The sequence below is a fragment of the Schistocerca cancellata genome, chromosome 11 (assembly GCF_023864275.1).
Source record: "Schistocerca cancellata isolate TAMUIC-IGC-003103 chromosome 11, iqSchCanc2.1, whole genome shotgun sequence".
NCBI lineage: Eukaryota > Metazoa > Arthropoda > Insecta > Orthoptera > Acrididae > Schistocerca > Schistocerca cancellata.
The window spans coordinates 167,266,501-167,292,896 of record NC_064636.1 but is presented as its reverse complement, the minus strand read 5'-3'; the positions used below and the strand labels follow the sequence as shown (position 1 = coordinate 167,292,896).

At 43.4% G+C, this 26,396-nt stretch overlaps 1 protein-coding gene across 1 annotated transcript in view; it reads left to right on the top strand.

Moving 5' to 3' along the window:
- Window positions 1–26,396, top strand: part of LOC126108558 (large subunit GTPase 1 homolog) — a 200,194-nt gene that overhangs the window by 142,746 nt on the left and 31,052 nt on the right. The window contains exon 9 of the mRNA XM_049913845.1: window positions 4,370–4,575. Within this exon, the coding sequence (XP_049769802.1) occupies window positions 4,370–4,575 (206 nt within the window). The remainder of the gene's footprint in view (window positions 1–4,369; window positions 4,576–26,396) is intronic.

The following is a 26,396-nucleotide window of genomic DNA, read 5'->3' as shown; positions in this document are numbered from 1 at the left end:
GGCTCGGCAGGGGCTCGACGTCTGAGAGTGAAGACACACACCGAGAATGAAAACAAAAGACAAGGTGGTTTTGTGACAAATGAAATATATTGTAATCTCGGTTGTCACGTTGAGCCTTGAGGCGTATGGCGTATGTCGTGTAAAAGTTCTGTTCTACTCCATTTCACGAGTCACACTACGGTCTGTACACCCATCTGAGAAAGTGTATGTATGTAAAAGGAAAGTAGTGGATATGCTATTTTTGTGCTGTGAGTGGAGGCTATATTCTAACCCTTAGTGAAGAAGACGAGGAAGGTTGCCCAAATTTAAAGATTAAATATGAATATAGTGTTTTTCAAAATATGAAATGAATATGTTATTTTAAAGGAAAATGTTAGTGGATTGCGAAATAAGATAAAAATTTTCGAAGGACAGAATGCTTAAAAACGTTGCATAATTGACAAGTACAGTGAAAGGAGTTTTCAAACAACTTGTGATATTCACCTGCTTTATTTCTTCATTGACATACTGCATTGTTATACTGTCTGAAAAATGGGGGGTGGAAGTTCAACACTGACTACTGTAAATGGTGTAGTCAACAGTTGCGTTTCACAGTTCTTTACTTTCACTGTTCACAACCCACCAATATTACACAGTTATATGACCAGTTTACTATTGGCAAATTTTGATAAGCCTCATTAATAGGTTGCAGGCAAACATTAACATACTGCTACAGTAGTTTGCTGTTGAACATCTACGAGCAGTAAAAAAACCTGGCAGAATAATATGATATGTGTGACACTATTTCTCAAATAAATTGAACAATTGTTTTAACACTAGGTGTATTTGTGTTACACTAATTCCATTGTTATGTTAATGCATTATTGTTACTCTAACTATACAGACTTCCTGTCTGAAAATCGGCCATGGATTTACTGTATTGGGACCAAAAATCGGGCCTTTATGTATCCTGACAATAATAGGTACTGTTACATTGTTCGATGTTTAATTTACAGAAATTACAATTAAAACATAACTCATTCAATTAACTGAATATGTTGAAAAAAATTCCTCCTTTTTAATAGTTCCTTCCATCACAAATGTTAGGCCAAAATATTTGTTTAAATAATGAAATTAATAGATACAGTTGTACAAACATGGTATTTACTTTGGAATTAAGGGCTGGCTTTGCTAATATGTTTTCGAATAGAGCCAAATAAATACTCCAAGAATTGTAGTAGTTCTTCTTCCAAGTGTTTATAATTATTACAAAATTTATATTTGTATATGAGTCAACAATGGGATCTGTCACAAAATAATTACTGATTTCACCATATAACGAAAGATATTAACCAGGAATAGTCAAAATAAATTAGGGAATTGATTAAATACACAAAATTAAGGACAAAATTAGATCTGGTGCTATATTCTTTAAAACTGAGGGCCAACCTTTCTCTTTTATGAAAATACTGGTTATACTCATGTACGTTAATGGTAAGTAGTCAAAAAGGAAAATAAAATGAATTTAAGGAGGCAGATGGCAAAGTAAGAGAGGTAGTAAAGAGAGACCCCAGCTTGCTTCTTCTCAGACCACAAACTGAACTTTCATCATGGGTGTTGCATTAATAAAATATATCTTCAGGACTACTAATGATACAAAGAATTTCCAGGCTATGTCTAAAATAGGAAAAAAAAGTGTAATCAGCAAACAAAATGGAAGTGTACACTGATATTTAAAACCCAATCATGATAGCAAAAAAGTACTCATAAAACCTAGGTCAAATGCCTTTTTTGTTGTAGTAATCTTCTGTCCATCTTTTGAACAGGTAACAGTATTGTGTGGACAAGTGGTGTAGAATACACAATGATAAGACTTTTGTGATTGTATGAGGCACAGAAATTCTTTTGTATCATTTGATGTTTATTTTTAAATAATAAGACCTTTTTTTCCCATAGCCATTTTCGCGACTATAAGTTCCTGAATTACTGCAATCAGTCAAACTAACTAAAAATATCTTCATTTTTAATTATTGAATGCAAAGAACATTGTATAATAAATACATGCCGTACATTTTACCTGCATTTCAGTGAAACAAAACTTTCTTTTAAAGCAGCATGACTAACCACATAAGACTATCGAGTTGACCACATAGCACAATTGAAAATGTTATTGAAGAAAAAATGACTCAAAACTATCATTATTTACACACAAACAACTGAATATATTTTGTGAAGGATAAAAAGTGTAGTGCTCCACAAACACAGAAAAGAGTGACGAGTATGTCACTAGTCGCACGGTAACTGCAGTTGTGGTTGCTAATGATGTGATCGAGAAAGTTGTGATGTAATAGTGAGGATATGAGAAAGATACCTAATAGAAGAAATACTGTGGCAGAGTATCTGTGACTTTAAAAGAAACAATTACATTAAACATTAAATTCAGTTCTCTATGTCCAAAAGAAACTAAAAAAGTTAGGGAGTTAATTTAAACACTATTCAATCGCTCTACACTTGACAGTGATGTCACAGCGTAAACATTGCTATGCCAAATCACAACCTAACTACAAGTTTATGCACCCACAGTTGTGAAGTTAGCAAGTCGGCACTGTAGTAGAGAAGTGTTTTTGTATACAGAGGGGACCAGAAGGAATACACTCTTTGATAATAAATATCTTTGGAACAAAATGACATGTTGTTGAAGTTTTGAGTGGTGGCATAGTCCATTGCTTTCTCAACAGACCTTGCTGCACATTTTCCAGCAGATAACAGTGCAGCAGTGAATGAAGTTAAACTGTCATTTGAGCAATGTGAGGCTGTATGGAAGTGGACTGGAAGTACAAAAATGTGACGGAGACACAACTGCAACGGCTCAATTTGTACAGAACTCGGCCACCGACACATACGACAATTTATCATATTTGGGGTAAATTTGAAGCTGACAGTACTGTTCGGGGATGGTCAAAAGTGTATACTCTGAGATCAGTGCACGCTACGAATGAGGATGACCTGGATCGAAGGACGGAGCACTGGGGGTGACTCGAAGTCGCACTTTGCAGGGGTAAACAGTTTGCAGGGACTGATGAGCTGCAGTTCAAACTGAATGCTACTGTAGACTGCCACATCTGTGTGGTCTGGACTCCTGAAAATGCTCACTTTCATGGGAACAAGCCTGTTAATGTACGGTGTGGTCTGTCGTCGCAACGTTCGCCACGCGGGATTAGCCGAGCGGTCTGAGGCGCTACAGTCTTGGACTGTGCCGCTGGTCCCGGCGGGTGTGTGTGTGTGTGTGTGTGTGTGTGTGTGTGTGTGTGTGTGTGTGTGTGTGTCCTTAGGATAATTTAGGTTAGGTAGTGTGTAAGCTTAGGGACTGATGACCTTAGCAGTTAAGTCAGACACATTTGAACATCGCACAGTTCGATTGGCCCATCCTTCTCGGATGGTACCGTAACTGATGAGGTGTATATTCGTATGCTACAGACATCAATTTTATCTCCCACCTCAGAGGTGTTTGGAAATGAAAGATTTTACCTACAATATGATGGCACTCAGCCTTGCTACCATATAGATATCAGAGCATACTTGGATGGAAATCTACCCAGATGTCGGATAGATAGATCGGTTGAAGAGGAGCTGATGACTACCTACCACGGTCTCCAGACCTCATACCTCTTGACTTGTACTTATGGGGACCTTGAAAAATGACGTTTATCAACAGAAGCCAGCTACACTGAACGAGCAACGAGAAACCATCGAGGCTTCCCGTACAGCTATCTCACTGGCGGCACTAATACCTGTAGTTCGGTCAGCAATTCGGCGGCATCGACATTGTTTGGCTGCTAATGGAGGGTCGCTCGAACGTGCAAAATAAGTGTCCCCTGTGCAAGAATTGTAATGGTATGTTGTTTTGTTTCGTTAATATTTACTATCGAAGAGTGTCTGCATTTTACTGAATCTCTCTCTACTATATAATCTGTGCTAAACACACAATAAAAGAGTTGAGCGTTATTTCTGAAATGATACCGGTTCACAAAATGAGACAACGAAAAGTACTGTATTGTCAAATTACTAAAATGAAGTAGTGAAATCTGTAACTTTATAAGGGCCTCCTGTAAGACTGTAATTTTAGCTTAGAAATTGTGATAATTACAGAAAAATTGTAATACTCGGCACATATGCAAATGCTTCCAGAAGTTGAGAAATATTCCATCTTCCCGACCACCCCAACCCATAGCTTTCTGTACGTGGTGTGAGAAAAGTGCGAGTCGGGTTCGACACAGTAACGACGCTACGAGAATCCGTGACATTCGGTACACAGGTCGTAATTCTGTTCGAGATAACTTATCACGTCCGAGCACCGCCCCCGTCTCCAGCGAGTGTGTCCCGTTTGCAGACTGTCGCGGCTTCATGACGCAGAACGGGCAGCCCGACAACCCGCGCTCGGCGCGCTACATCCTGAAGGACTTCATCTCGGGGAAGCTGCTGTACTGCTGCGCCCCGCCAGGCGTGGACCAGGCCGAGTACCACACGTGGACCCTGGAGGGCAGCCGCCGCCGGCGCACCCGACAGGACACGCCGCTCAGCCGCAGGATCCTCAAGGTACCGGTACTGGTTTGTTATTCTGGTCCTAGTACAGGCTTCCACTCAGTGAGCCAGAAGAGAGCTATAGTGCGACTAGCTGCAGTACACTGTGCTGCCATGTTGCTGTGTATAACATTACATGTACCTCATCACTCTTCCCTTCACAGTTCACTGAAATCAATATTAAGTTATCTACATCACTTCAAATCGTTCCGCACGCATACTCCCAGATATTTTACAGAAGTACGTGCTACCAGTGTTTGTTCCGCTATCGTATAATCATACAATAAAGGATCCTTCTTTCTATGTATTTGCAATACATTACATTTGTCTATGTTAAGGGTCAGTTGCCACCCCCTGCACCAAGTGCCTATCCGCTGCAGATCTTCCTGCATTTCACTGCAATTTTCTAATGCTGCAACTTCTCTGTATACTACAGCATCATCCGCGAAAAGCCGCCTGGAACTTCCGACTATATATATATATATATATATATATATATATATATATATATATATATATATATATTTAAAAAGAAAGATGATGAGACTTACCAAACAAAAGCGCTGGCAGGTCGATAGACACACAGACTGTGTGTGTGTGCGAGTGTATACCTGTCCTTTTTTCCCTCCTTTTTTCCCCCTAAGGTAAGTCTTTCCGCTCCCGGGATTGGAATGACTCCTTACCCTCTCCCTTAAAACCCAAATCCTTTTGTCTTTCCCTCTCCTTCCCTCTTTCCTGACGAGGCAACCATTGGTTGCGAAAGCTAGATTTTGTGTGTATGTTTGTGTTTGTCTGTGTGTCTATCGACCTGCCAGCGCTTTTGTTTGGTAAGTCTCATCATCTTTCTTTTTAAATATATTTTTCCCACGTGGAACGTTTCCCTCTATTATATTCATATATATATATATATATATATATATATATATATATATATATATATATATATATATATATATAGTCAGGTGAAAGGTTTTGTAGGGGGCCTAAGGTTCTGAGGATTCCTTGAAGCTCCGCCTGGACATCAGGAAAGGGATTACCTTGGCAAACTTTGTATGTGGTGTTGTCTGAAAGCTGACGCAGTCCCTCAGCCACATACTCCCGACGATCAAGTACCACGGTCGTGGAACTCTTGTCCGCCGGAAGAATGACGATGGACCGGTCAGCCCTCAGATCACGGATAGAAAATATATATATAATAGAGGGAAACATTCCACGTAGGAAAAATATGTCTGCTTGTGTCTGTGTATATGCGGATGGATATGTGTGTGTGTGCGAGTGTATACCTGTCCTTTTTTCCCCCTAAGGTAAGTCTTTCCACTCCCGGGATTGGAATGACTCCTTACCCTCTCCATTAAAACCCAAATCCTTTTGTCTTTCCCTCTCCTTCCCTCTTTCCTGACGAGGCAACCGTTGGTTGCGAAAGCTAGAATTTTGTGTGTATGTTTGTGTTTGTTTGCGTGTCTATCGACCTGCCAGCGCTTTTGTTTGGTAAGTCTCATCATCTTTAAATATGTCTGCTTGTGTCTGTATATGTGTGGATGGATATGTGTGTGTGTGTGTACCCGTCCTTTTTTCCCCCTAAGGTAAGTCTTTCCGCTCCCGGGACTGGAATGACTCCTTACCCTCTCCCTTAAAACCCACATCCTTTCGTCTTTCCCTCTCCTTCCCTCTTTCCTGATGAGGCAACAGTTTGTTGCGAAAGCTTGAATTTTGTGTGTATGTTTGTGTTCGTTTGTGTGTCTGTCGACCTGCCAGCACTTTCATTTGGTAAGTCACATCATCTTTGTTTTTATATATATATATATATATATATATATATATATATATATATATATATATATATATATATATATATATATATATATATGAAGGGTGAGTGGGTTGCCTTTCCGGAGGTGGGAAACCAGGAGATTGGATAGTTTTTTGAGGTGAAGGGTGGCATGCTGTTCTATCCAATCTCCTGGTTTCCCACCTCCGGAAAGGCAACTCACTCACCCTTCACAACCTTTCCAGCAAACCTCAACCTCCTCTCATTGCACACAAAACCAGTCTCTCCCATCTACTCAATCTCCCACTTTCAGCTCCACTCCCTCCAAAACCTCAAAATTCCAATCAACACAATCTGCAACCACAACACCCCAATTCAGTAGTTAACCTTTCCTCCAAACCTCTCTCCCAATCCGAAACCTCTGTCCTATCCAAAGGCCTCACCTTCAGCCCCACTCCCAGATTCAACCAAACAGCCCTCGTCAAAGATTTACTGTCCTACACCCGTACTCTCTGCTGGAAGTATGACTTTGCCACGAAGAGAAATGATCCTAATCCTACTCCTAATGATCCAACTCCCCAAGACACTATCCAAATTGAACCATGCCTGGAACAGTTCCGTCCTCCGTCACAGCAGGACCCACCTCCTCTTCCTCAAAATCACCCTCTCCAAACCTTCTAGGAATTTCTGACTTCCAGCCTTGCCTCTCAATCCTTCTTAAAAAACCTTAATCCTACTCCCAACATCACCACTGCTGAAGCCCAGGCTATCCGTGATCTGAGGGCTGACCGGTCCATCGTCATTCTTCCGGCGGACAAGAGTTCCACGACCGTGGTACTTGATCGTCGGGAGTATGTGGCTGAGGGACTGCGTCAGCTTTCAGACAACACCACATACAAAGTTTGCCAAGGTAATCCCTTTCCTGATGTCCAGGCGGAGCTTCAAGGAATCCTCAGAACCTTAGGCCCCCTACAAAACCTTTCACCTGACTCCATCAACCTCCTGACCCCACCGACACCCCGCACCCCTACCTTCCACCTTCTTCCTAAAATTCACAAACCCAATCATCCCGGCCGCCCCATTGTAGCTGGTTACCAAGCCCCCACAGAACGCATCCCTGCCTACGTAGATCAACACCTTCAACCCATTACATGCAGTCTCCCATCCTTCATCAAAGACACCAACCACTTTCTCGAACGCCTGGAATCCCTACCCAATCCGTTACCCCCGGAAACCATCCTTGTAACCATTGATGCCACTTCCTTATACACAAATATCCCGCACGTCCAGGGCCTCGCTGCGATGGAGCACTTCCTTTCACGCCGATCACCTGCCGCCCTACCTAAAACCTCTTTCCTCATTACCTTAGCCAGCTTCATCCTGACCTACAACTTCTTCACTTTCGAAGGCCAGACATACCAACAATTAAAGGGAACAGCCATGGGTACCAGGATGGCCCCCTCGTACGCCAACCTATTCATGGGTCGCTTAGAGGAAGCCTTCTTGGTTACCCAGGCCTGCCAACTCAAAGTTTGGTACAGATTTATTGATGACATCTTCATGATCTGGACTCACAGTGAAGAAGAACTCCAGAATTTCCTCTCCAACCTCAACTCCTTCGGTTCCATCAGATTCACCTGGTCCTACTCCAAATCCCATGCCACTTTCCTTGACGTTGACCTCCATCCGTCCAATGGCCAGCTTCACACGTCCGTCCACATCAAACCCACCAACAAGCAACAGTACCTCCATTATAACAGCTGCCACCCATTCCACATCAAACGGTCCCTTCCCTACAGCCTCGGTCTTCGTGGCAAACGAATCTGCTCCAATCCGGAATCCCTGAACCATTACACAGACAACCTGAAAACAGCTTTCGCATCCCGCAACTACCCTCCCGAGCTGGTACAGAAGCAAATTACCAGAGCCACTTCCTCATCCCCTCAAACCCAGAATCCCCCACAGAAGAACCACAAAAGTGCCCCACTTGTGACAGGATACTTTCCGGGACTGGACCAGACTCTGAATGTGGCTCTCCAGCAGGGACACGACTTCCTCAAATCCTGCCCTGAAATGAGATCCATCCTTCACGAAATCCTCCCCACTCCACCAAGAGTGTCTTTCCACCATCCACCTAACCTTCGTAACCTGTTAGTTCATCCCTATGAAATCCCCAAACCACCTTCCCTACCCTCTGGCTCCTACCCTTGTAACCGCCCCCAGTGTAAAACCTGTCCCATGCACCCTCCTACCACCACCTACTCCAGTCCTGTAACCCGGAAGGTTTACACGATCAAAGGCAGAGCCACGTGTGAAAGCACCCACGTGATTTACCAACTGACCTGCCTACACTGTGAAGCGTTCTATGTGGGAATGACCAGCAACAAACTGTCCATTCGCGTGAATGGACACAGGCAGACAGTGTTTGTTGGTAATGAGGATCACCCTGTGGCTAAACATGCCATGGTGCACGTCCAGCACATCTTGGCACAGTGTTACACCGTCCGGGTTATCTGGATACTTCCCACTAACACCAACCTATCCGAACTCCGGAGATGGGAACTTGCTCTTCAATATATCCTCTCTTCCCACTATCCACCAGGCTTCAATCTCCACTAATTTCAAGTTGCCGCCACTCATACCTCACCTGTCATTCAACAACATCTTTGCCTCTGCACTTCTGCCTCGACTGACATCTCTGCACAAACTCTTTGTCTTTAAATATGTGTGCTTGTGTCTGTATATGTGTGGATGGATATGTGTGTGTGCGCGCGCGAGTGTATACCCGTCCTTTTTTCCCCCTAAGGTAAGTGTTTCCGCTCCCGGGATTGGAATGACTCCTTACCCTCTCCCTTAAAACCCACATCCTTTCGTCTTTCCCTCTCCTTCCCTCTTTCCTGATGAGGCAACAGTTTGTTGCGAAAGCTTGAATTTTGTGTGTATGTTTGTGTTCGTTTGTGTGTCTGTCGACCTGCCAGCACTTTCATTTGGTAAGTCACATCATCTTAGTTTATATATATATATATATATGTGAAAAACAATGGACCCGTAACACTCCCCTGTGGCACGCCAGAGGTTACTTTAACGTCTGTAGACGTCTCTCCATCAAGAACAACATGCTGTGTTCTGTTTGCTAAAATCTCTTTAATCCAGCCACACAGCTGCGTAGGCTCTTACTTTGTTTATCAGGCGACAGTGCGGAACTGTATCGAACGCCTTCCGGAAGTTGAAGAAAATAGCATATACCTGGGAGCCTGTATCTAATATTTTCTGGGTCTCACGAACAAATAAAGCGAGTTGGGTCTCACACGATCGCTGTTTCCAAAATCCACTGATGGGGAAAAAAATGCAACACCAAGGAGGACATAAATGAAAGTTGGTAGGCATGTTTACGCATCTGAAAGATTACATCTATTTAGATTTTAAGTACGTGCAGTAATGGTTGTGAGCATTAGTTATCCTTGAGATTTGATGCGGTGAATTTGTCAGTCGAGAATGCCTGCGAGGTGACAGAGACACTGTTATCGACACCTCGCCGAGTTTGAACGAGGTCGTGTAATAGTGCTACGAGAAGCTTTACATTGTTTCTGTGATATTGCAGAAAGGCTCGGTAGGAATGTAGCCACGGTACACGATTGCCGGCAGTGGTGGTGGTGGCGGCGAGAATGTACAGTCGCGAGAAGACAGCACCCCGTACGGCCACGTGCCACTACTGAGAGAGAGAGAGGACAGTCATATTCAGTGTATGGCTCTGCCATATCGTACTGCACCTGCAGCACTAATTTGAGCAGCAGTACAAATCTGTTACTTCGAGGACAACTCCAATACAGATGCCCTAGTGTGCATTCCACTGACTCCAAATTACCACCATTTACGACTTCAGTGGTGTCGAGCAGTAGCTCGTCGCAGGGCGGGGTGGAGGTCTGTTAGGTTTTCTGATGAAAGCTGGTTCTGTCTCAGTACTGGTGACGGCTGTGGCTCGGTTAGGAGTAAGCCAGTTTAGGGCCTGCAACGAATCTGTCTGTGTGCTAGACACACTCGACTGGAGCTACAGTCTGGGGCGCAATTTCGTATGACAGTAGAAGCAAACTCACGGTTATCCTGTGCACCCAAACTGCAGATTTGTATGTCGACCTGGTGATACGATCTGTTGTGCCGCCATCTGAGAACGGCATTCCAGGGGGCGTTTTCCGACATTATCTGCAGTGTCAACATATTGCCTCGGTCTGCTCGATCGCCAGATCTGTCTCCACTGGAGCACGTACGGGACATTATCAGACGAGTTGTCCACAAATAGCGTTAACCGTCCCTGTATTGGCTGGCCGAGTGCCACAGTCGTGGAACTCCTTCCCACAAACTGGCACCTGGCATCTGTATAATACAATGCGTGCGCATTTGGATGCTTGCATTCGACGTCCTGATGGTTGCACCAGTTACTAAATTACCACCATTTGCATTGGCTTTTTTTTTCTCTCTCTTCCAAAAGGTGGTGGAGCCCCTCCACGCCCACACCGGCACGATGGCCAACTCAATAGGTCTACTGCAATCTCTGCATAAGGGTTAGTTTTCACTAATGTGAGGTTTCGCAGAATGTGGGTACTGCGATGTTTGCGTACGTCTGGTTGAGGTTAACCATTAATACGCGCTCGTCTGGAGATAGATTGGGTCAAAGTCGAATGAAGGGCAGAGGAAAAAAAGTGCCGAGGCAAGAGCCGAGGGAACAAAACCTCTGCGATAGTTGGGTCGGGTGGTAAGAGCAGTAGCGGATGTCTTGCTGCCTGCGGTACGTCGTGCAAGGGTAGGCTTTGTTAGTAGTGGGTATCGTGCACGTCGATGCCTTTGGCGTTGTGCAGTTGTATTGCTCGGAGGCTGGCACTGGGTGCCAGTGTAGAGCTCCCGTTCAGCGACAGCAACCTGCAACAGTTAGATTTATTATCGTTTTTTGTGTCCGATAGGTCATATATCGGATGCACAGTGTGAGGGAATGTTGACAGTTTGTTTGTGCGTCAGTGGATGAGCTCGTCGGTGTCCCTGCTGTGGCGTGTCAGTCGGCTCTAATAGCAGCTGGTGGTTGCCAGTCAGTGTTGCTGATATACAGGGGCTTGCCGACGTTTGTCACTTGTTAGTGTACATTAGTTTACCGTGGGTGGCTATGCTGTAGCTAGTAGTGTATTTGGCCACTTGCGCTTCCACCTACGGTTGTGATCGTAGTTTCCCAGAGTGAGGATGAAAGGATTGTTAGAGTGTCTCGAGTTCCCGTATAGTCGTGTGGCGTGTTTTTTTTAATACTTCCTCGAGTGTATCGAGGCGGTATTCACGGTGAAGGTCCACAGTGCGTGTGTAGCGCGGAGCATTGCTAATGATTCGTAGCACTTTGTTCTGTATGATCTGCAGGCGGCGCAGTCGTGTAGGAGCTGCACATCCCCAGACAGGAGCTGCGTACGTCATCAGAGGTCTGATCAGTGTCACATATATGGACCTCGACACCCTCCTATTCAGTGTGCTTTCCCTGTTGAGCACTGGGTAGAACTGTTTGAGCTTCGCGTGCACTCTGTTGGCAACGTATTCGATTTGGTCCCCCCGTATGAGTTTCCGGTCCAGCCAGACACCTAGGTATCTGACTGTCTCTCGGAAACGTATTGGGTGTGTATGTAGTGTTGATCTACTGTGTTGATGTTTGTGCAGTAGTTTCGGTCTATGTGTGAACAGAAATGCTTCGCACTTGTCGACGTTTACTTTAATACGCCATCGCTCCAACTGAGGCTCGGCTGTTCTGAGTGCCGTCTCTATTCGTGAATTGACGTTCGACAGTTTCCAGTCTTGCGCAAGGATGGCGGTGTCATCTGTGTAGATGGCTAACGTCGTGTTTTGTGTTGCTGGGAAGTCGTCAATGTACAGGTTAAACGAGATGGGCCCTAGGATGCTTCCTTGGGGTACTCCAGTTTGGATACCGTGTTGTGTTGATTGTTTATCCTGCACGTTAGTGTTGAAACACCTGTTCGTGAGATACAAGTGTATGAGATGTACGAGTCTGTCCGGGAAACCAGCTTTGCTTAGTTTGCGTACGAGTCCGTTGTGCCAAAGACGATCGAAAGCCTTTTTGATGTCCAGGAACACAGCCCCTGTGGCTTCTCTTGTGCTTGTACTAATATGAGATCCTGCAGCGTTAATCACTTAAATATGGTACGTAAACAAATGTATTCCTGAAATTTCATTAATTATTTTTTGGTGTTCCAATTTATTTATTTATTTATTTATTTTGCCATCCGGGTAATTTGCATCATGTTTCCAAAGAAATGGTTGGATTGGTAAGTAACCATAGAATGTGGCCATTGGTATGGTGACACAGGATGGTATAAATTAATCTTTTTTTGTCTTTTAGCATTATTGTAAACTTACTCTATTGTTGTTCTTGTTGTTGTGGTCTTCAGTCCTGAGACTGGTTTGATGCAGCTCTCCAGGCTACTCTATCCTGTGCAAGCTTCTTCATCTCCCAGTACCTACTGCAGCCTACATCCTTCTGAGTCTGCTTACTGTATTCATCTCTTGGTCTCCCTCTACGATTTTTACCCTCCACGCTGCCCTCCAGTACTAAATTGGTGATCCCTTGATGTCTCAGAACGTATCCTACCAACCGCTACCTTCCTCAGTACCTCCTCATTAGTTACGTGATTTACCAAATCTAGTCTTCAGCATTCTTCTGTAGCACCACATTTCGAACGCTTCTATTCTCTTCTTGTCCAAACTATTTATCGTCCACGTTTCACTTCCATACATGGCTACACTCCATACAAACACTTTCAGAAACGACTTCCTGACACTTAAATCTATACTCGATGTTAACAAATTTCTTTTCTTCAGAAACGCTTTACTTGCCATTGCCAGTCTACATTTTATATCCTCTCTACTTCGACCATCATCAGTTATTTTGCTCCCCAAATAGCAAAACTCATTTACTACTTTAAGTGTCTCATTTCCTAATCTAATACCCTCAGCATCTCCCGACTTAATTCGACTACATTCCATGACTCTATTATCAGCAGATTATTTTGTATTCCGCATTGACATACTATCTTTCTTCGTTTTGTTAAATGCAGGATTTTGCTTTTCTGAAAATTTAAAGGCACATGCCAGTCTTTGCACCACCTGGCCAGAAAAGCTACACCCTCCTCCAGTGTCTCTTATCAGAAAGGGGTCCCTCGGGATGTTCACTTCCTGGGGATCTGCCGATCTGGAACCAGATGCCAGCCAGTGGCTGAAGGAGCCACTCGTTCCAGGTCATATAAGGCCTCGCATTCCTCTAGTCAAAGAAGCTGGGGCAAACTAGCTGACGCAGGCATCAAAAACCGGACCCGACACGTTTCTCCTCTGTATCTGAGGCAGTGTTCCTGGTGGCCCCTGTGGCTCCATATCCTCCCACACACACCTCGATTTGAACGCAATGTGTATCAATGCCGTATCCTCACACTACCCGAGTCGAAACAAGGCAACCGGAGTAGAAAACATTCCATTAGAACTACTGATGCCCTTGGGAGAGCCAGTCCTGAAAAAACTCTACCATCTGGTGAGCAAGATGTATGACACAGGCGAAATACCCTCAGACTTCAAGAAGAATATAATAATTCCTATCCCAAAGAAAGCAGGTGTTGACAGATGTGAAAATTACCGAACAATCAGTTTAATAAGTCACAGCTGCAAAATACTAACGCGAATTCTTTACAGACAAATGGAAAAACTGGTAGAAGCCGACTTAGGGGAAGATCAGTTTGGATTCCATAGAAATGTTGGAACACGTTAGGCAATACTGACCCTACGACTTCTCTTAGAAGAAAGATTAAGAAAAGGCAAACCTACATTTCTAGCATTTGTAGACTTAGAGAAAGCTTTTGACAATGTTGACTGGAATACTCTGTTTCAAATTCTAAAGGTGGCAGGGGTATAATACAGGGAGCTAAAGGCTATTTACAATTTGTACGGAAACCAGATGGCAGTTATGAGTCGAGGGACATGAAAGGGAAGCAGTGGTTGGGAAGGGAGTGAGAAAGGGTTGTATCCTCTCCCCGATGTTATTCAATCTGTCTATTGAGCAAGCAGTGAAGGAAGCAAAAGAAAAATTCGGAGTAGGTATTAAAATCCGTGGAGAAGAAATAAAAACGTTGAGGTTCGCCGATGACATTTTAATTCTGTTAGAGACTGCCAAGGACTTGGAAGAGCAGTTGAACAGAATGGACAGTGTCTTGAAAGGCGGATTTAAGATGAACATCAACAAAAGTAAAACGAGGATAATGATATGTAGTCGAATTAAGTCGGGTGATGCTGAGGGAATTAGATTAGGAAATGAGACGCTTGAAGTAGTAAGGAGTTTTGCTATTTGGGGAGCAAAATCACTGATGATGGTCGAAGTAGAGAGGATATTAAATTGTGACTGGCAATAGCGAGGAAAGCGTTTCTGAAGAAAAGCAATTTGTTAACATCGAGTATAGATTTAAGTGTCAGGAAGTCATTTCTGAAAGTATTTGCATGGAGTGTAGCCATGTATGGAAGTGAAACATGGACGATAAATAGTTTAGACAAGAAGAGAATAGAAGCTTTCGAAATGGGATGCTACAGAAGAAGGCTGAAGATTAGATGGGTAGACCACATAACTAATGAGGAGGTATTGAATAGAATTGGGGAGAAGAGAAGTTTGTGGCACAACTTGACCAGAAGAAGGGACCGGTTGGTAGGACATGTTCTGAGGCATCAAGGGATCACAAATTTAGCATTTGAGGGCAGCGTGGAGGGTAAAAATCGTAGAGGGAGACCAAGAGATGAATACACTAAGCAGATTCAGAAGGATGTAGGTTGCAGTAAGTACTGAGAGGTGAAGGAGCTTGCACAAGAGAGAGTAGCATGGAGAGCTGCACCAAACCAGTCTCAGGACTGAAGTCCACAACAACAACAACAACAACAACAATCCTCACAGCCAGTAGCAGCAGTTGGCTCAGAGGCATGACCGGCCTCCTTCGTCCCGTCGTGCCCCCGCAGAATACTGATAGTGTGATCTTCCAGTGGAACTGCTACATTTTTTCTGCGTTCTGACAGAGCTACTTCGTTACGCATTTCCCCTGCATTTGCACCTTCTCCGGGAAACTCGGTTCTGCACCGGTGCAGAATAGTGGCGACAGTGAAAGAGTGCCGGGCAGTGTATCCCTGTACGATCTGTTACGTTTACAGTGAACACTCGTCACTCGATAAGACTTTGGAGGCTGTGGGTGTTCGTGTGGGGATGTCTCTGGAATTTAGATTCTGCACTGTGTATCTCCCTCCCAATGTTGAAGCATCCCAGAATGCATTATCTGCAGCATTTTCTCAGTTCTCGTCACCATTCGTAATGTCGGGTGACTTCGGTGCCGACAATCCTTTTTGAGGTGGAACTGTGACCACTGGCCGCAGAAAAGCTGTCGAAAACTTGCTCGCAGAACTCGATGTTTGCTCCTTAAATGCTCCATTCGGTGTGTGGGAATCGCTCAGTGCCCTAGATTGCCCTGTCATGGCTCTAGTGCCAGACTGCATCCACAGCCAAAGGCTCAAACAATAATTGGTAATTGGGAAATGAAGAAAAATACACAAGCCGAGATCCCAAAAAAAAATAATTTTGTTGGTAGAACAGTTCCAACAGAGCTATGTTTTCATCAACGGGTCTTATGTTTTTGAACCAATCTTCCAATAAAATGCCTTTTTAAACAATGGAAAATCCAGGACGGAATAATGGCAGTGTTATGAAAAGGAAAGATTGCTACTCACCATATAGTGGGGATGTTGAGTCGCAGACAGGTACAACAAAAAGATTGCTAAATGAGTAAGTCTATGGTGTGTGTGTGTGTGTGTGTGTGTGTGTGTGTGTGTGTGTTTGTGTTTGTGTTTGTGTTTGTTTGTTTGTTTTGTCTAATTCAAAAGACAATCTTTTGGCTCAAAGCTTACTCATATAATGATCTTTTTGTTGTGCTTGTCAAAATACTATTTTTTTTAGCAGTCTTTGCTTGTGAAGTTTTCTTAAATTACCATACCGTACATTACAGATCATCCCCAGGCTGACCATATCAGGAATATATGTCTTATTGGATTACCAACGTAACATCCATGTCGTTTTAACTGTATGTGTAGTGAGAGTGAGTTCCCTTCTCAATGGCGAAAAAGTGTAATCGTCCAAATACTGAAGCCAGCAAACACCCCTATGAGATGGACAGTAATCACCAATTTGGTCTCACTAATGTTCTCTAAAAGTTTCTAAAACGTGTGGTGACCTGGTACTTTGAGTCTCAGGGTCTTTTGACTCTGTCCCAGATCAGTTGTTGCCAAAGACTTTGTATTGCTGACAGTTTTGTCTGTCTGCATTCTGCTATTCAGTCAGCTTTCACCCAGTGTCAACACCTGATCACTGTCTTTTTCGACTTGCAAAAGTCTTATATACCACCGTGTGGTGTCATCACATCCTCATATCCGTACACGAGTGGGGTCTCCAGAACCCACACCTACTTCTTATCAGGAACTTATTCTCCCACCGTACTTCCCGTGATCAACTTTGTGCATCCCACTTTACACTCTGACATATAAGAGAATGGGGTCTGCAGGACTCTGTATTGAGTGTGCCCCTCTTCGAGTGGCTATCTACATCTACATCTACATACATACTCCGCAATCCACCGTACGGTGCGTGGCGGAGGGTACCTCGTACCACAACTAGCTGCTTCTCTCCCTGTTCCACTCCAAAACAGAACGAGGGAAAATGACTACCTATATGCCTCTGTGCGTGCCCTAATCTCTCTTATCTTATCTTTGTGGTCTTTCCGCAAAATGTAAGTTGGCGGCAGTAAAATTGTACTGCAGTCAGCCTCAAATGCTGGTTCTCTAAATTTCCTCAGAGTGATTCACGAAAAGAACGCCTTCTTTCCTCCAGAGACTCCCACCTGAGTTTCCGAAGCATTTCCATAACACCTGCGTGATCATCAAGCCTACCAGTAACAAATCTAGCAACCCGCCTCTGAATTGCTTCTATGTCATCCCTCAATCCGACCTGATAGGGATCCAAAACGCTCGAGCAGAATAGGTCGCATTAGTGTTTTATAAGCGGTCTCCTTTACAGATGAACCACATGTTCCCAAAATTCTACCAATGAACCGTAGACGACTATCCAGATGAACCACATGTTCCCAAAATTCTACCAATGAACCGTAGACGACTATCCGCCTTCCCCGCAACTGCCATTACGTGCTTGTCCCACTTTATATCGCTCTGCGATGTTACGCCCAGATATTTAATCGACGTGACTGTGTCGATGGAGTATTCAACTTGCAGTCAGACTTGACAAACCCAGACTGCAAGAGGATGCCATCCTGTCGGTGTTTGCATGCTGGCCCAATGGAGGAACCACGAAGTACAACGTGAAGGAAACTGCACACGGGCACGACTTGTATCTGTCTGATCACACTTACGCTCGGCCTTGTCCTTCCAAATCGAAGACAAATTATGAAGATGTTGCAGATTCTAGCCCAAGCTGGACAGCAGAAAGACACCAGCTTGTAGCTAAAGGACCTAACGAGAAAGTCTCTCACTATGGAAGTCCTGCGGTTGAATTTGGGGATAAGGTGATAGAGCTACTAATGAAGTATTCAAACATTACGGGATTCTTTTTGCTATTCATCTACATTAATTTACATTGATCTATATTTAGAGTTAGCTGCCACAATTTACACCAATCACAAATCCTGTCCAAGTCATCTTCTTGTATCCTCCTACAGTCACTCAACGACGACACCTTCCCGTACACCACAGCACCATCAGCAAACAGCCACATATTGCTATCCACCCTATCCAAAAGATCATTTATGTAGATAGAAAACAACAGCGGACCTACCACACTTCCCTGGGACACTCCAAATAATAGTCTCACCTCCGATGAACACTCACTGTCGAGGACAACATAATGGGTTCTATTACTTAAGAAGTCTTCGAGCCACTCACATACTTGGGAACCAATCCCATATGCTCGTACCTTAGTTAGGAGTCTGCAGTGGGGCACCGAGTCAAACGCTTTCCGGAAGTGAAGGAATATGGCATCGGTCTGATATCCTTCATCCATGGTTCGCAAGATATCGTGTGGAAAAAGGGCGAGTTGCGTTTCGCAGGAGCGATGCTTTCTAAAGCCGTGCTGATGCATGGACAGCAACTTCTCTGTCTCAAGGAAATTCATTATATTCGAACTGAGAATATGTTCGAGAATCCTGCAACAAACCGGTGTTAAGGATATTGGTCTGTAATTTTGAGGATCCGTCCTTCTACCCTTCTTATATACAGGCGTCACCTGCACTTTCTTCTTGTCCCTCGGGACTTTACGTTGGGCAAGAGATTCGCGATAAATGCAAGCTAAGTAAGGAGCAAATGCAGTAGAGTACTCTCTGTAAAACTGAATTGGAATCCCATCAGGACCTGGCGAATTATTTATTTTCAACCCATTCAGCTGCTTCACAACCCCCATGGATGTCTATCACTATGTCCTCCATACGGGAATCTGTAAGAGACTCAAACGACGGTATGTTTGTACGATCCTCCTGCGTGAAAGATTTCTCAACTGCTAAATTTAAAATTTCAGCTTTCGTGTTGCTGTCTTCCATTGCCAGGCCAGACTGATCAGTGAGTAACTGGACGAAAGCTTTCGACCCGCTTACCGATTTTACGTAAGACCAGAATGTCCTTGGGCTTTCAGCAAGATCTTTCGCTAAGGTATGACGGTGCTAGTGGTTGAATGCTTTGCACATTGCTCTTTTTACAGCAGCACGAATCTCTACTGACTTTTTCCTGTCCTCATTCTCCCAATCTTTCTTGTACCACGAGTGCAACTGCCTTTGCTTCCTGAGCATTCTCTGCATTGCGCTGTTAAACCACGGTGGGTCTTTTCGGTCCGTAACCCACTTTTTCGGCACATACTTCTCCAATGTGCGATTTACAATGTGTTTAAAATTTGCCCATTATTCTTCCACGTCCATCGTACCGGAAGTAAATGAAGTCGATTCATTTACTAAGTGGGATACTAACAACTGCTTATCTGCTCTTTCTAGTAAGAATACTCTCCTAGCCTTCTTGAGCGACTTTTTAACTTTCGTGACCGTAGTCTTAATGACAACATTATGATCACTAATCCCTGTCTCGACGCTGACACTGTCGATGAGGTCTGGTCTGTTCGTGGCTACCAGATCTAAAATATTTCCATTACGCGTCGGCTGTCGATTTAGTTGCAACTGTAGGGTCTACTGTGTCACCCTCCCTATATGCCGATAATTTTTGCATTTAATATTGCTCCTCTACTGCAGATTTCGTTTAATGCTAACAGCAGGTGCCATACACAAGGTGCAGTCCAGGGTCCTCACCCGTGGCATCCAGTTTTCAGCCATCGAGACGAGCATCGTGCACTTCAGTCACTGTCATACTGTCCCTCCTCAACCAGAACTCTTCCTTGACAACAAGTTGCTCAGTGTGGTGGATTATCATCACTTTTTGGGGCTGGTCCTTGATGCTCGGTTGATGTGGCTTCCCATATTCACCAACTTAAGGAAATGTTCTGGTCACACTGTAGTGATTAATAAAAAGGAAAAAGAGAAGGAAAAAAAAAGGTTGAAAATGTGAGAAGAAATGGTGAATAAAAAGAGGTTTTTAAAATCATTAATGACCGTGAAAAAGGGAAAGAATGAAATGCAAATTGGACTTCGTATTAGAGAAAAGCTGTCGGACTTCGTGATTCGGAAAAGCTATTGTTGGGGTGGTCTTTGTGGTGTTTCTGAACATCTACCTGGGAGCCTGTATCTGAAATTTTCTGGGTCTCATGAACAAATAAAGTGAGTTGGGTCTCACACGATCGCTCTTTCTGGAATCCATATTGATTCCTACAGAGTATATTCAGGGTTTCCAGAAATGACATGATGTTGTTTGTTGTGGTCTTCAGTCCTGAGACTGGTTTGATGCAGCTCTCCATGCTACTCTATCCTGTGCAAGCTTCTTCATCTCCCAGTGCCTACTGCAACCTACATCCTTCTGAATCTGCTTAGTGTATTCATCTCTTGGTCTCCCTCTAAAATTTTTACCCTCCCCACTGCCCTCCAGTACTAAATTGGTGATCCCTTGATGCCTCAGAACATATCCTACCAACCGATCCCTTCTTCTGGTCAAGTTGTGCCACAAGCTCCTCTTCTCCCCAATTCTATTAAATACCTCCTCATTAGTTATGTGATCTACCCATCTAATCTTCAGCATTCTTCTGTAGCACCACATTTCAAAAGCTTCTATTCTCTTCTTGTCTGAATATTACTGTCCACGTTTCACTTCCATACATGACTACACTCCATACAAATACTTTCAGAAATGACTTCCTGACACTTAAATCTATACTCGATGTTAACAAATTTCTCTTCCTCAGAAATGCTTTCCTTGCCATTGCCAGTCTACATTTTTCATCCTCTTTACTTCGACCATCATCAGTTATTTTGATTCCCAAATAGCAAAACTCCTTTACTGCTTTAAGGGTCTCATTTCCTATTCTAATTCCCTCAGCATCACCCGATTTAGTTTGACTATATTCCATTATCATGGTTTTGCTTCTGTTGATGTTCATCTTATATCCTCCTTTCAAGACACTGTCCATTCCGTTCAACTGCTCTTCCAAGTCCTTTGCTGTCTCTGACAGAATTACAATGCCATCAGCGAACCTCAAAGTCTTATTTCTTCTCCATGGATTTTATTACCTACTCCGAATTTTTCTTTTGTTTCCTTCACTGCTTGCTCAATATACCGATTGAATTACATCGGGGAGAGGCTACAAACCTCTTTCACTGCCTTCCCAACCTCTGCTTCCCTTTCATGTCCCTCGACTCTTATAACTGCTATCTGGTTTCTGTACAAATTGTAAATAGCCTTTTGCTCCTTGTATTTTATCCCTGCCACCTTCAGAATTCGAAAGAGAGTATTCCGGTCAACATTGTCAAAAGCTTTCTCTAAGTCTACAAATGATGGAAACGTAGGTTTGCCTTTGCTTAATCTAGCTTCTAAGATAAGTCGTAGGGTCAGTATTGCCTCACATGTTCCTATATTTCTACGGAATCCAAACTGATGTTCCCCGAGGTCAGCGTATACCAGTTTTTCCATTTGTCTGTAAAGAATTCCCCTTAATATTCTTCAGCCGTGACTTATTAAACTGATAGTTCGGTAGTTTTCACATCTGTCAACGCCTGCTTGCTTTGGGATTGGAATTATTATATTGTTCTTGAAGTCTGAGGGTGTTTCACCTGTCTCATACATTTTGCTCACCAGATCTGTCGTTCTGTTTCACTGTGATGTGGGGCAGAAATTCTTCGTTCGGTCTGCCGCCAGTTGTGTTAGTTCATTTAGCGTTACCCAGGGTGCAACAGATCACGCAAATTTGGTTATGCTGACGACTGGGCTCTAGCAACAGCCAACAGAAATATAGAAACTGCCGAAGATATCCTTACGAGTACTTTAGAAAATGGAGGCTACAACCTTGTGCTACAGAGACGGAAGTATCTGCCTTCCATTTGAACAACAAAATGGCCAACAGAGAACTACAAGTCTATCTAGACGGGAAATTACTAAATCACAACAAACACCCAAAGTACCTTGGGGTTACCCTAGATAGGACACTAACATTCAAAGAACACCTGACGAAAACTGCAGCGAAACTTAAAACACGCAACAACATATTGCAGAAGCTCTGTGGCACCACTTGGGGCTCCACAGCATATACCTTAAGAACATCCGCACTTGGCTTGGTGTATCCAGTGGCAGAATACTGTGCCCCAGTGTGGCTCAACAGCACACACACACACATGGTAGATAGCCAACTTAATGCAACAATGCGTATTATATCAGGCACAATCAGGCCAACTCCTACAGTGTGGCTGCCCGTTCTCAGTAACATAGCCCCTCCTAACCTGCGCCGTGAACACGCTCTGGTTAGAGAATTTCAAAAAATCATGACTAACCCTCAATTAAAAATCCATGAAGATACTCACGACATCCAAGGAAACGGACTCCAGTCTAGGCATCCTCCACTAAAGACTGCACAGGCTCTGCACCAAACCAACTTTAAAATAAATGACCGATGGAAAGAGGAATGGGAGAGCAGAACAGCAGTAAACTGCCACAGTATGCCATGCATCTTTAGTAAACCAAAAGGATTTGATTGCCTTCGCAAAGTTTGGTCAACTCTTAATCGCATCAGAACCAACTGTGGGAGATGCGCCGACTCCTTACACAGATGGGGTAAACTTCCTTCGGCCGCTTCCGACTGTGGCGCTGAGAGACAGACGGTCAAACACACCGTGCAGGAATGCCCACTAAGGGCATACGAGGGTGACCCACAGGATTTCCTAATGGCAACCCAAGAGGCAATCGACTATTTATTATCTAAGCTGGACGTCTGCTTGTGATTGCTCTTCTGTGAGTGTAAATTTACAATTGGCGGTGTTTTTATATACAAACTGTTATTTATTGCTCTGTTTATACATATGTGATTTTTCTTAAATCGTGTTGTTTCTGTAATTTTTACTGTGATGTTATGAGCCATACTCTAAATAAATAAATAAATAAATAAATAAATAAATAAATGCTCACCAGATGGTAGAGTTTTGTCAGGACTGGCTCTCCCAAGGCTGTCAGTAGCTCTAATGGAATGTTGTCCACTCCCGGGGCCTTGTTTCGACTCAGGTCTTTCAGTGCTCTGTCAAACTCTTCACACAGTATCATATCTCCCATTTCATCTTCATCTACATCCTCTTCCCTTTCTATAACATTGCCCTAAAGTAAATCGCCTTGTATAGACCCTCTATATACTCCTTCCACCTTTATGCTTTCCTTTCTTTGCTTAGAACTTGGTTTCCTTCTGAGCTCTTGATATTCATACAAGTGGTTCTCTTTTCGCCAAAGGTCTCGTTAATTTTCCTGTAGGCAGTATCTATCTTACCCCTAGTGAGATAAGCCTCTACATCCTTACATTTGTCCTCTAGCCATGCCTGCTTAGCCATTTTGCACTTCCTGTCAATCTCATTTTTGAGACGTTTGTATTCCTTAATGACATGATATGCAAGCAAAAAACATGTTCTAAAATTCTACAACAGATTGATGTCTGAGATATACGTCTATAGATTTGCGCATCTGCTCGACGACCTTTCTCGAAGTCTGGGACTACCTGTGCTCTTTTCCAATCATTTGGAACCTTCCGTTCCTCTAGAGACTTGCGGTACACGGATGTTAGAAGGGGAGCAAGTTCTTTCGCGTACTCTGTGTAATGTGGTAATGGAGGGTGAGGAAGCACTGGCCTGATGCAGAGGGTGCATCTCCCATTACATAACATGTCCCAGGGGACTCCAGCTGCTTTCTGGGCAGAACAAATCAACAACCTTCACCCTCTTACCCCTCTCTCACTTCAACTTGCTTCTATCTCTCGGTTCTATTGATTCTCATTTACAGTGGGGTTCATCAGGATGTGTTTTTGTGTCATTCCTCTCTGGGCACTATTCCCAGCTTGATAAATGTGTGTCAAAGGCACCAATTACTTCATAGTTTGATATTTCAGTGCCAGTGTTATTCAGAAATGTGATGCAATGTCCAAAGGAACAAGCACTGCGGCGACTACATCTATTTTGAAATACATTAAATGTATTCGCAGTTGTGTTTATGGACAACCGTCAGCTGTAGGATGGAATGACGACAATGAAGTTCGTGCCAGACCAGGACTCGAACCTGGTTTCTTGCTTAGGGACTCGTGGCCACAATCAAATTTCCATGTGTGTACATCCAGCAGTTGGATGTATAGTTCCATACAGGGGAGACATTTTAATTGAAAGTCACTCTCCTGGTGTCTGCGGAAAAATATGATACTGCAGTGCCTTGTTATTCAGAATTATGATGTAATGTTCCTTCAGGTGTGCATGCGTGCTTACGTGATGTATGTAGGATTGCAGGTTGTAAACACACAGTTGACAACATGTGGAATTTTGGGTCTGACCACGAGTTGTACTTCGATAGCCTAATGGTAAGGCAACACTCGCGATAAGCGGGTAATCCGTGTTTGCGTCCTGGTCCAGCATAAATTCTTATTGTCATCGTTCTGTTGTACGGCTGATGTTTATCCATATTTGCAACTGCGAATACATTTAATATGCCTTGTAATTTGGCCCCTTTAACCCCATTAGTGCAATCCAGTCCACCAGTCCACTTCCCTGGGATACACTTCAGGTTACTTCTACATCTGTTGACAACTCACCGTCCCAGATAACATGCTGCATCCCCCCCCCCTCCCCCCCCCCCCCCCCCAAAAAAAAAAAAGAAATAAAAAAGATAGCCTCAATCCAGTTATAGTTTTGCGTGATACCCCATACGGTCATACTTTCAGTAATAAGTCTAGGTGTAATAATGAGGCAAATTCTTTGCAGATGTAAATAAGTACTGCATTTATGTGACTCCCTGAGTCTGTGGGTTTCAGAATTTTGTGCAAGAAAATTGCAATTTGGGTGTTATAGGGTCATTGTTTTTGAAATCTGTGCTGATCAACATGGAGGAGGACATTCTGTAAGAGATACGTCATTATGGTTGAGCTCAGAATTTGTTCTAATATTCTACAACAAATGGGTATCAAGGATGTGGGAAAGTAGTTTCATGGATCACTTCTTGTAGATGGATGTGACCTGTGTGTCAGCATACTTACATTTACATCCATACTCAGCAAACCACTGTGAGGGGTGTGGCAGGGACACTTCGCACTGTACCATGTTAGCATCAGAGTGCAGGGAGAATTGCTATGACTGTTATTAGTCTATTGTGGCCTTCGTAATCCTAATGATCGTGATATGTGGGGCGCTGTTGTATACTCCTCACCCAGTAGTGGTTCTTGAAATCTTTTAAACAGTTGGCTCCTGTGTTCAAGCTTGTGCCAGTCTGGGGTTTTAAGTATTTTTTAGACACACTTCTTGAAATAGAGTGAACCCGTGAGAATTTGTACTGCTTTTCTTTGTACAAGTTTAGCCTCCTCTATGTCATATTTTGTACGGCCACATCAGTTCGACTAGTAGAAAAGTTTATCTATGTGATATCACTATTGTTTGTAATCACCTGGCTCGGGCTAAGAAATTGTAATTGTGTATGAAAATTATTGGCTAGATCTTCCAAGAAATGATGTGTCGTGTACACCACACTTGCATTTGAGTATGCAAATTGTAACAATTAAGTTGGGTAATTTACTGACTTCTTATTTTATAAACTTGTTACAAAAGCCAGTTGGTACCAGGAAATAATTTAAATAAATTGTGGTGCATTGAAAACTACTTAATACTCGCTTATGTTGCCCTGTGATCTTATCTCAGCATAGGACAACCACATTGAATTTTTAATCCAGACAATCCATTATTTAAAAACTAGTCACACACTCATTAATTAAACATATGACCAGTTTCAGCCACAGTAGTAGGCCACCCTCAGATAATGCACCATCCGACCGATGATGATGATGATGATGATGATGATGATGATGATGCTTGGAACAGCTGTGCAGGCCCCAGCTGCCAAGCAGTTTTACGTGAGAGTGGGCTACTACTAGAGGACAAAACCAGCCATACTTTTAAGAAATGACTGTGCAGTCCAGACTGTTTTTTTTATACTAATTTGCTTAACTGACAGATCGCTGTTCTCCCAGTAATGATGTCTAAAAATGAGAATCCATTATTTCTTTGCTCTACATTTTCAGAGCATTGCAGTCCTGCCTGTATTCAGCCTGTGCTGCTGCACAGGAAAAATAGTAATTAAAACAGTCTTTTCCTCCTGAAACTACTGCTTCAACAGCTCGAGCAGGGCAAGGGCTCAAACACGCCTCTACGGCACCACGAATTTGTTTGAGTTGTCATCCTGGCAAAACTACAGTTGCTGTGTCTCGTCATCCTTATAATCACTTGGCATTTCCTCAAGTTTTGATAGATTCCCATCAAACTCGGACAGTTACTCCAGCTCGTGAGGTATGTCATCTTCTGGC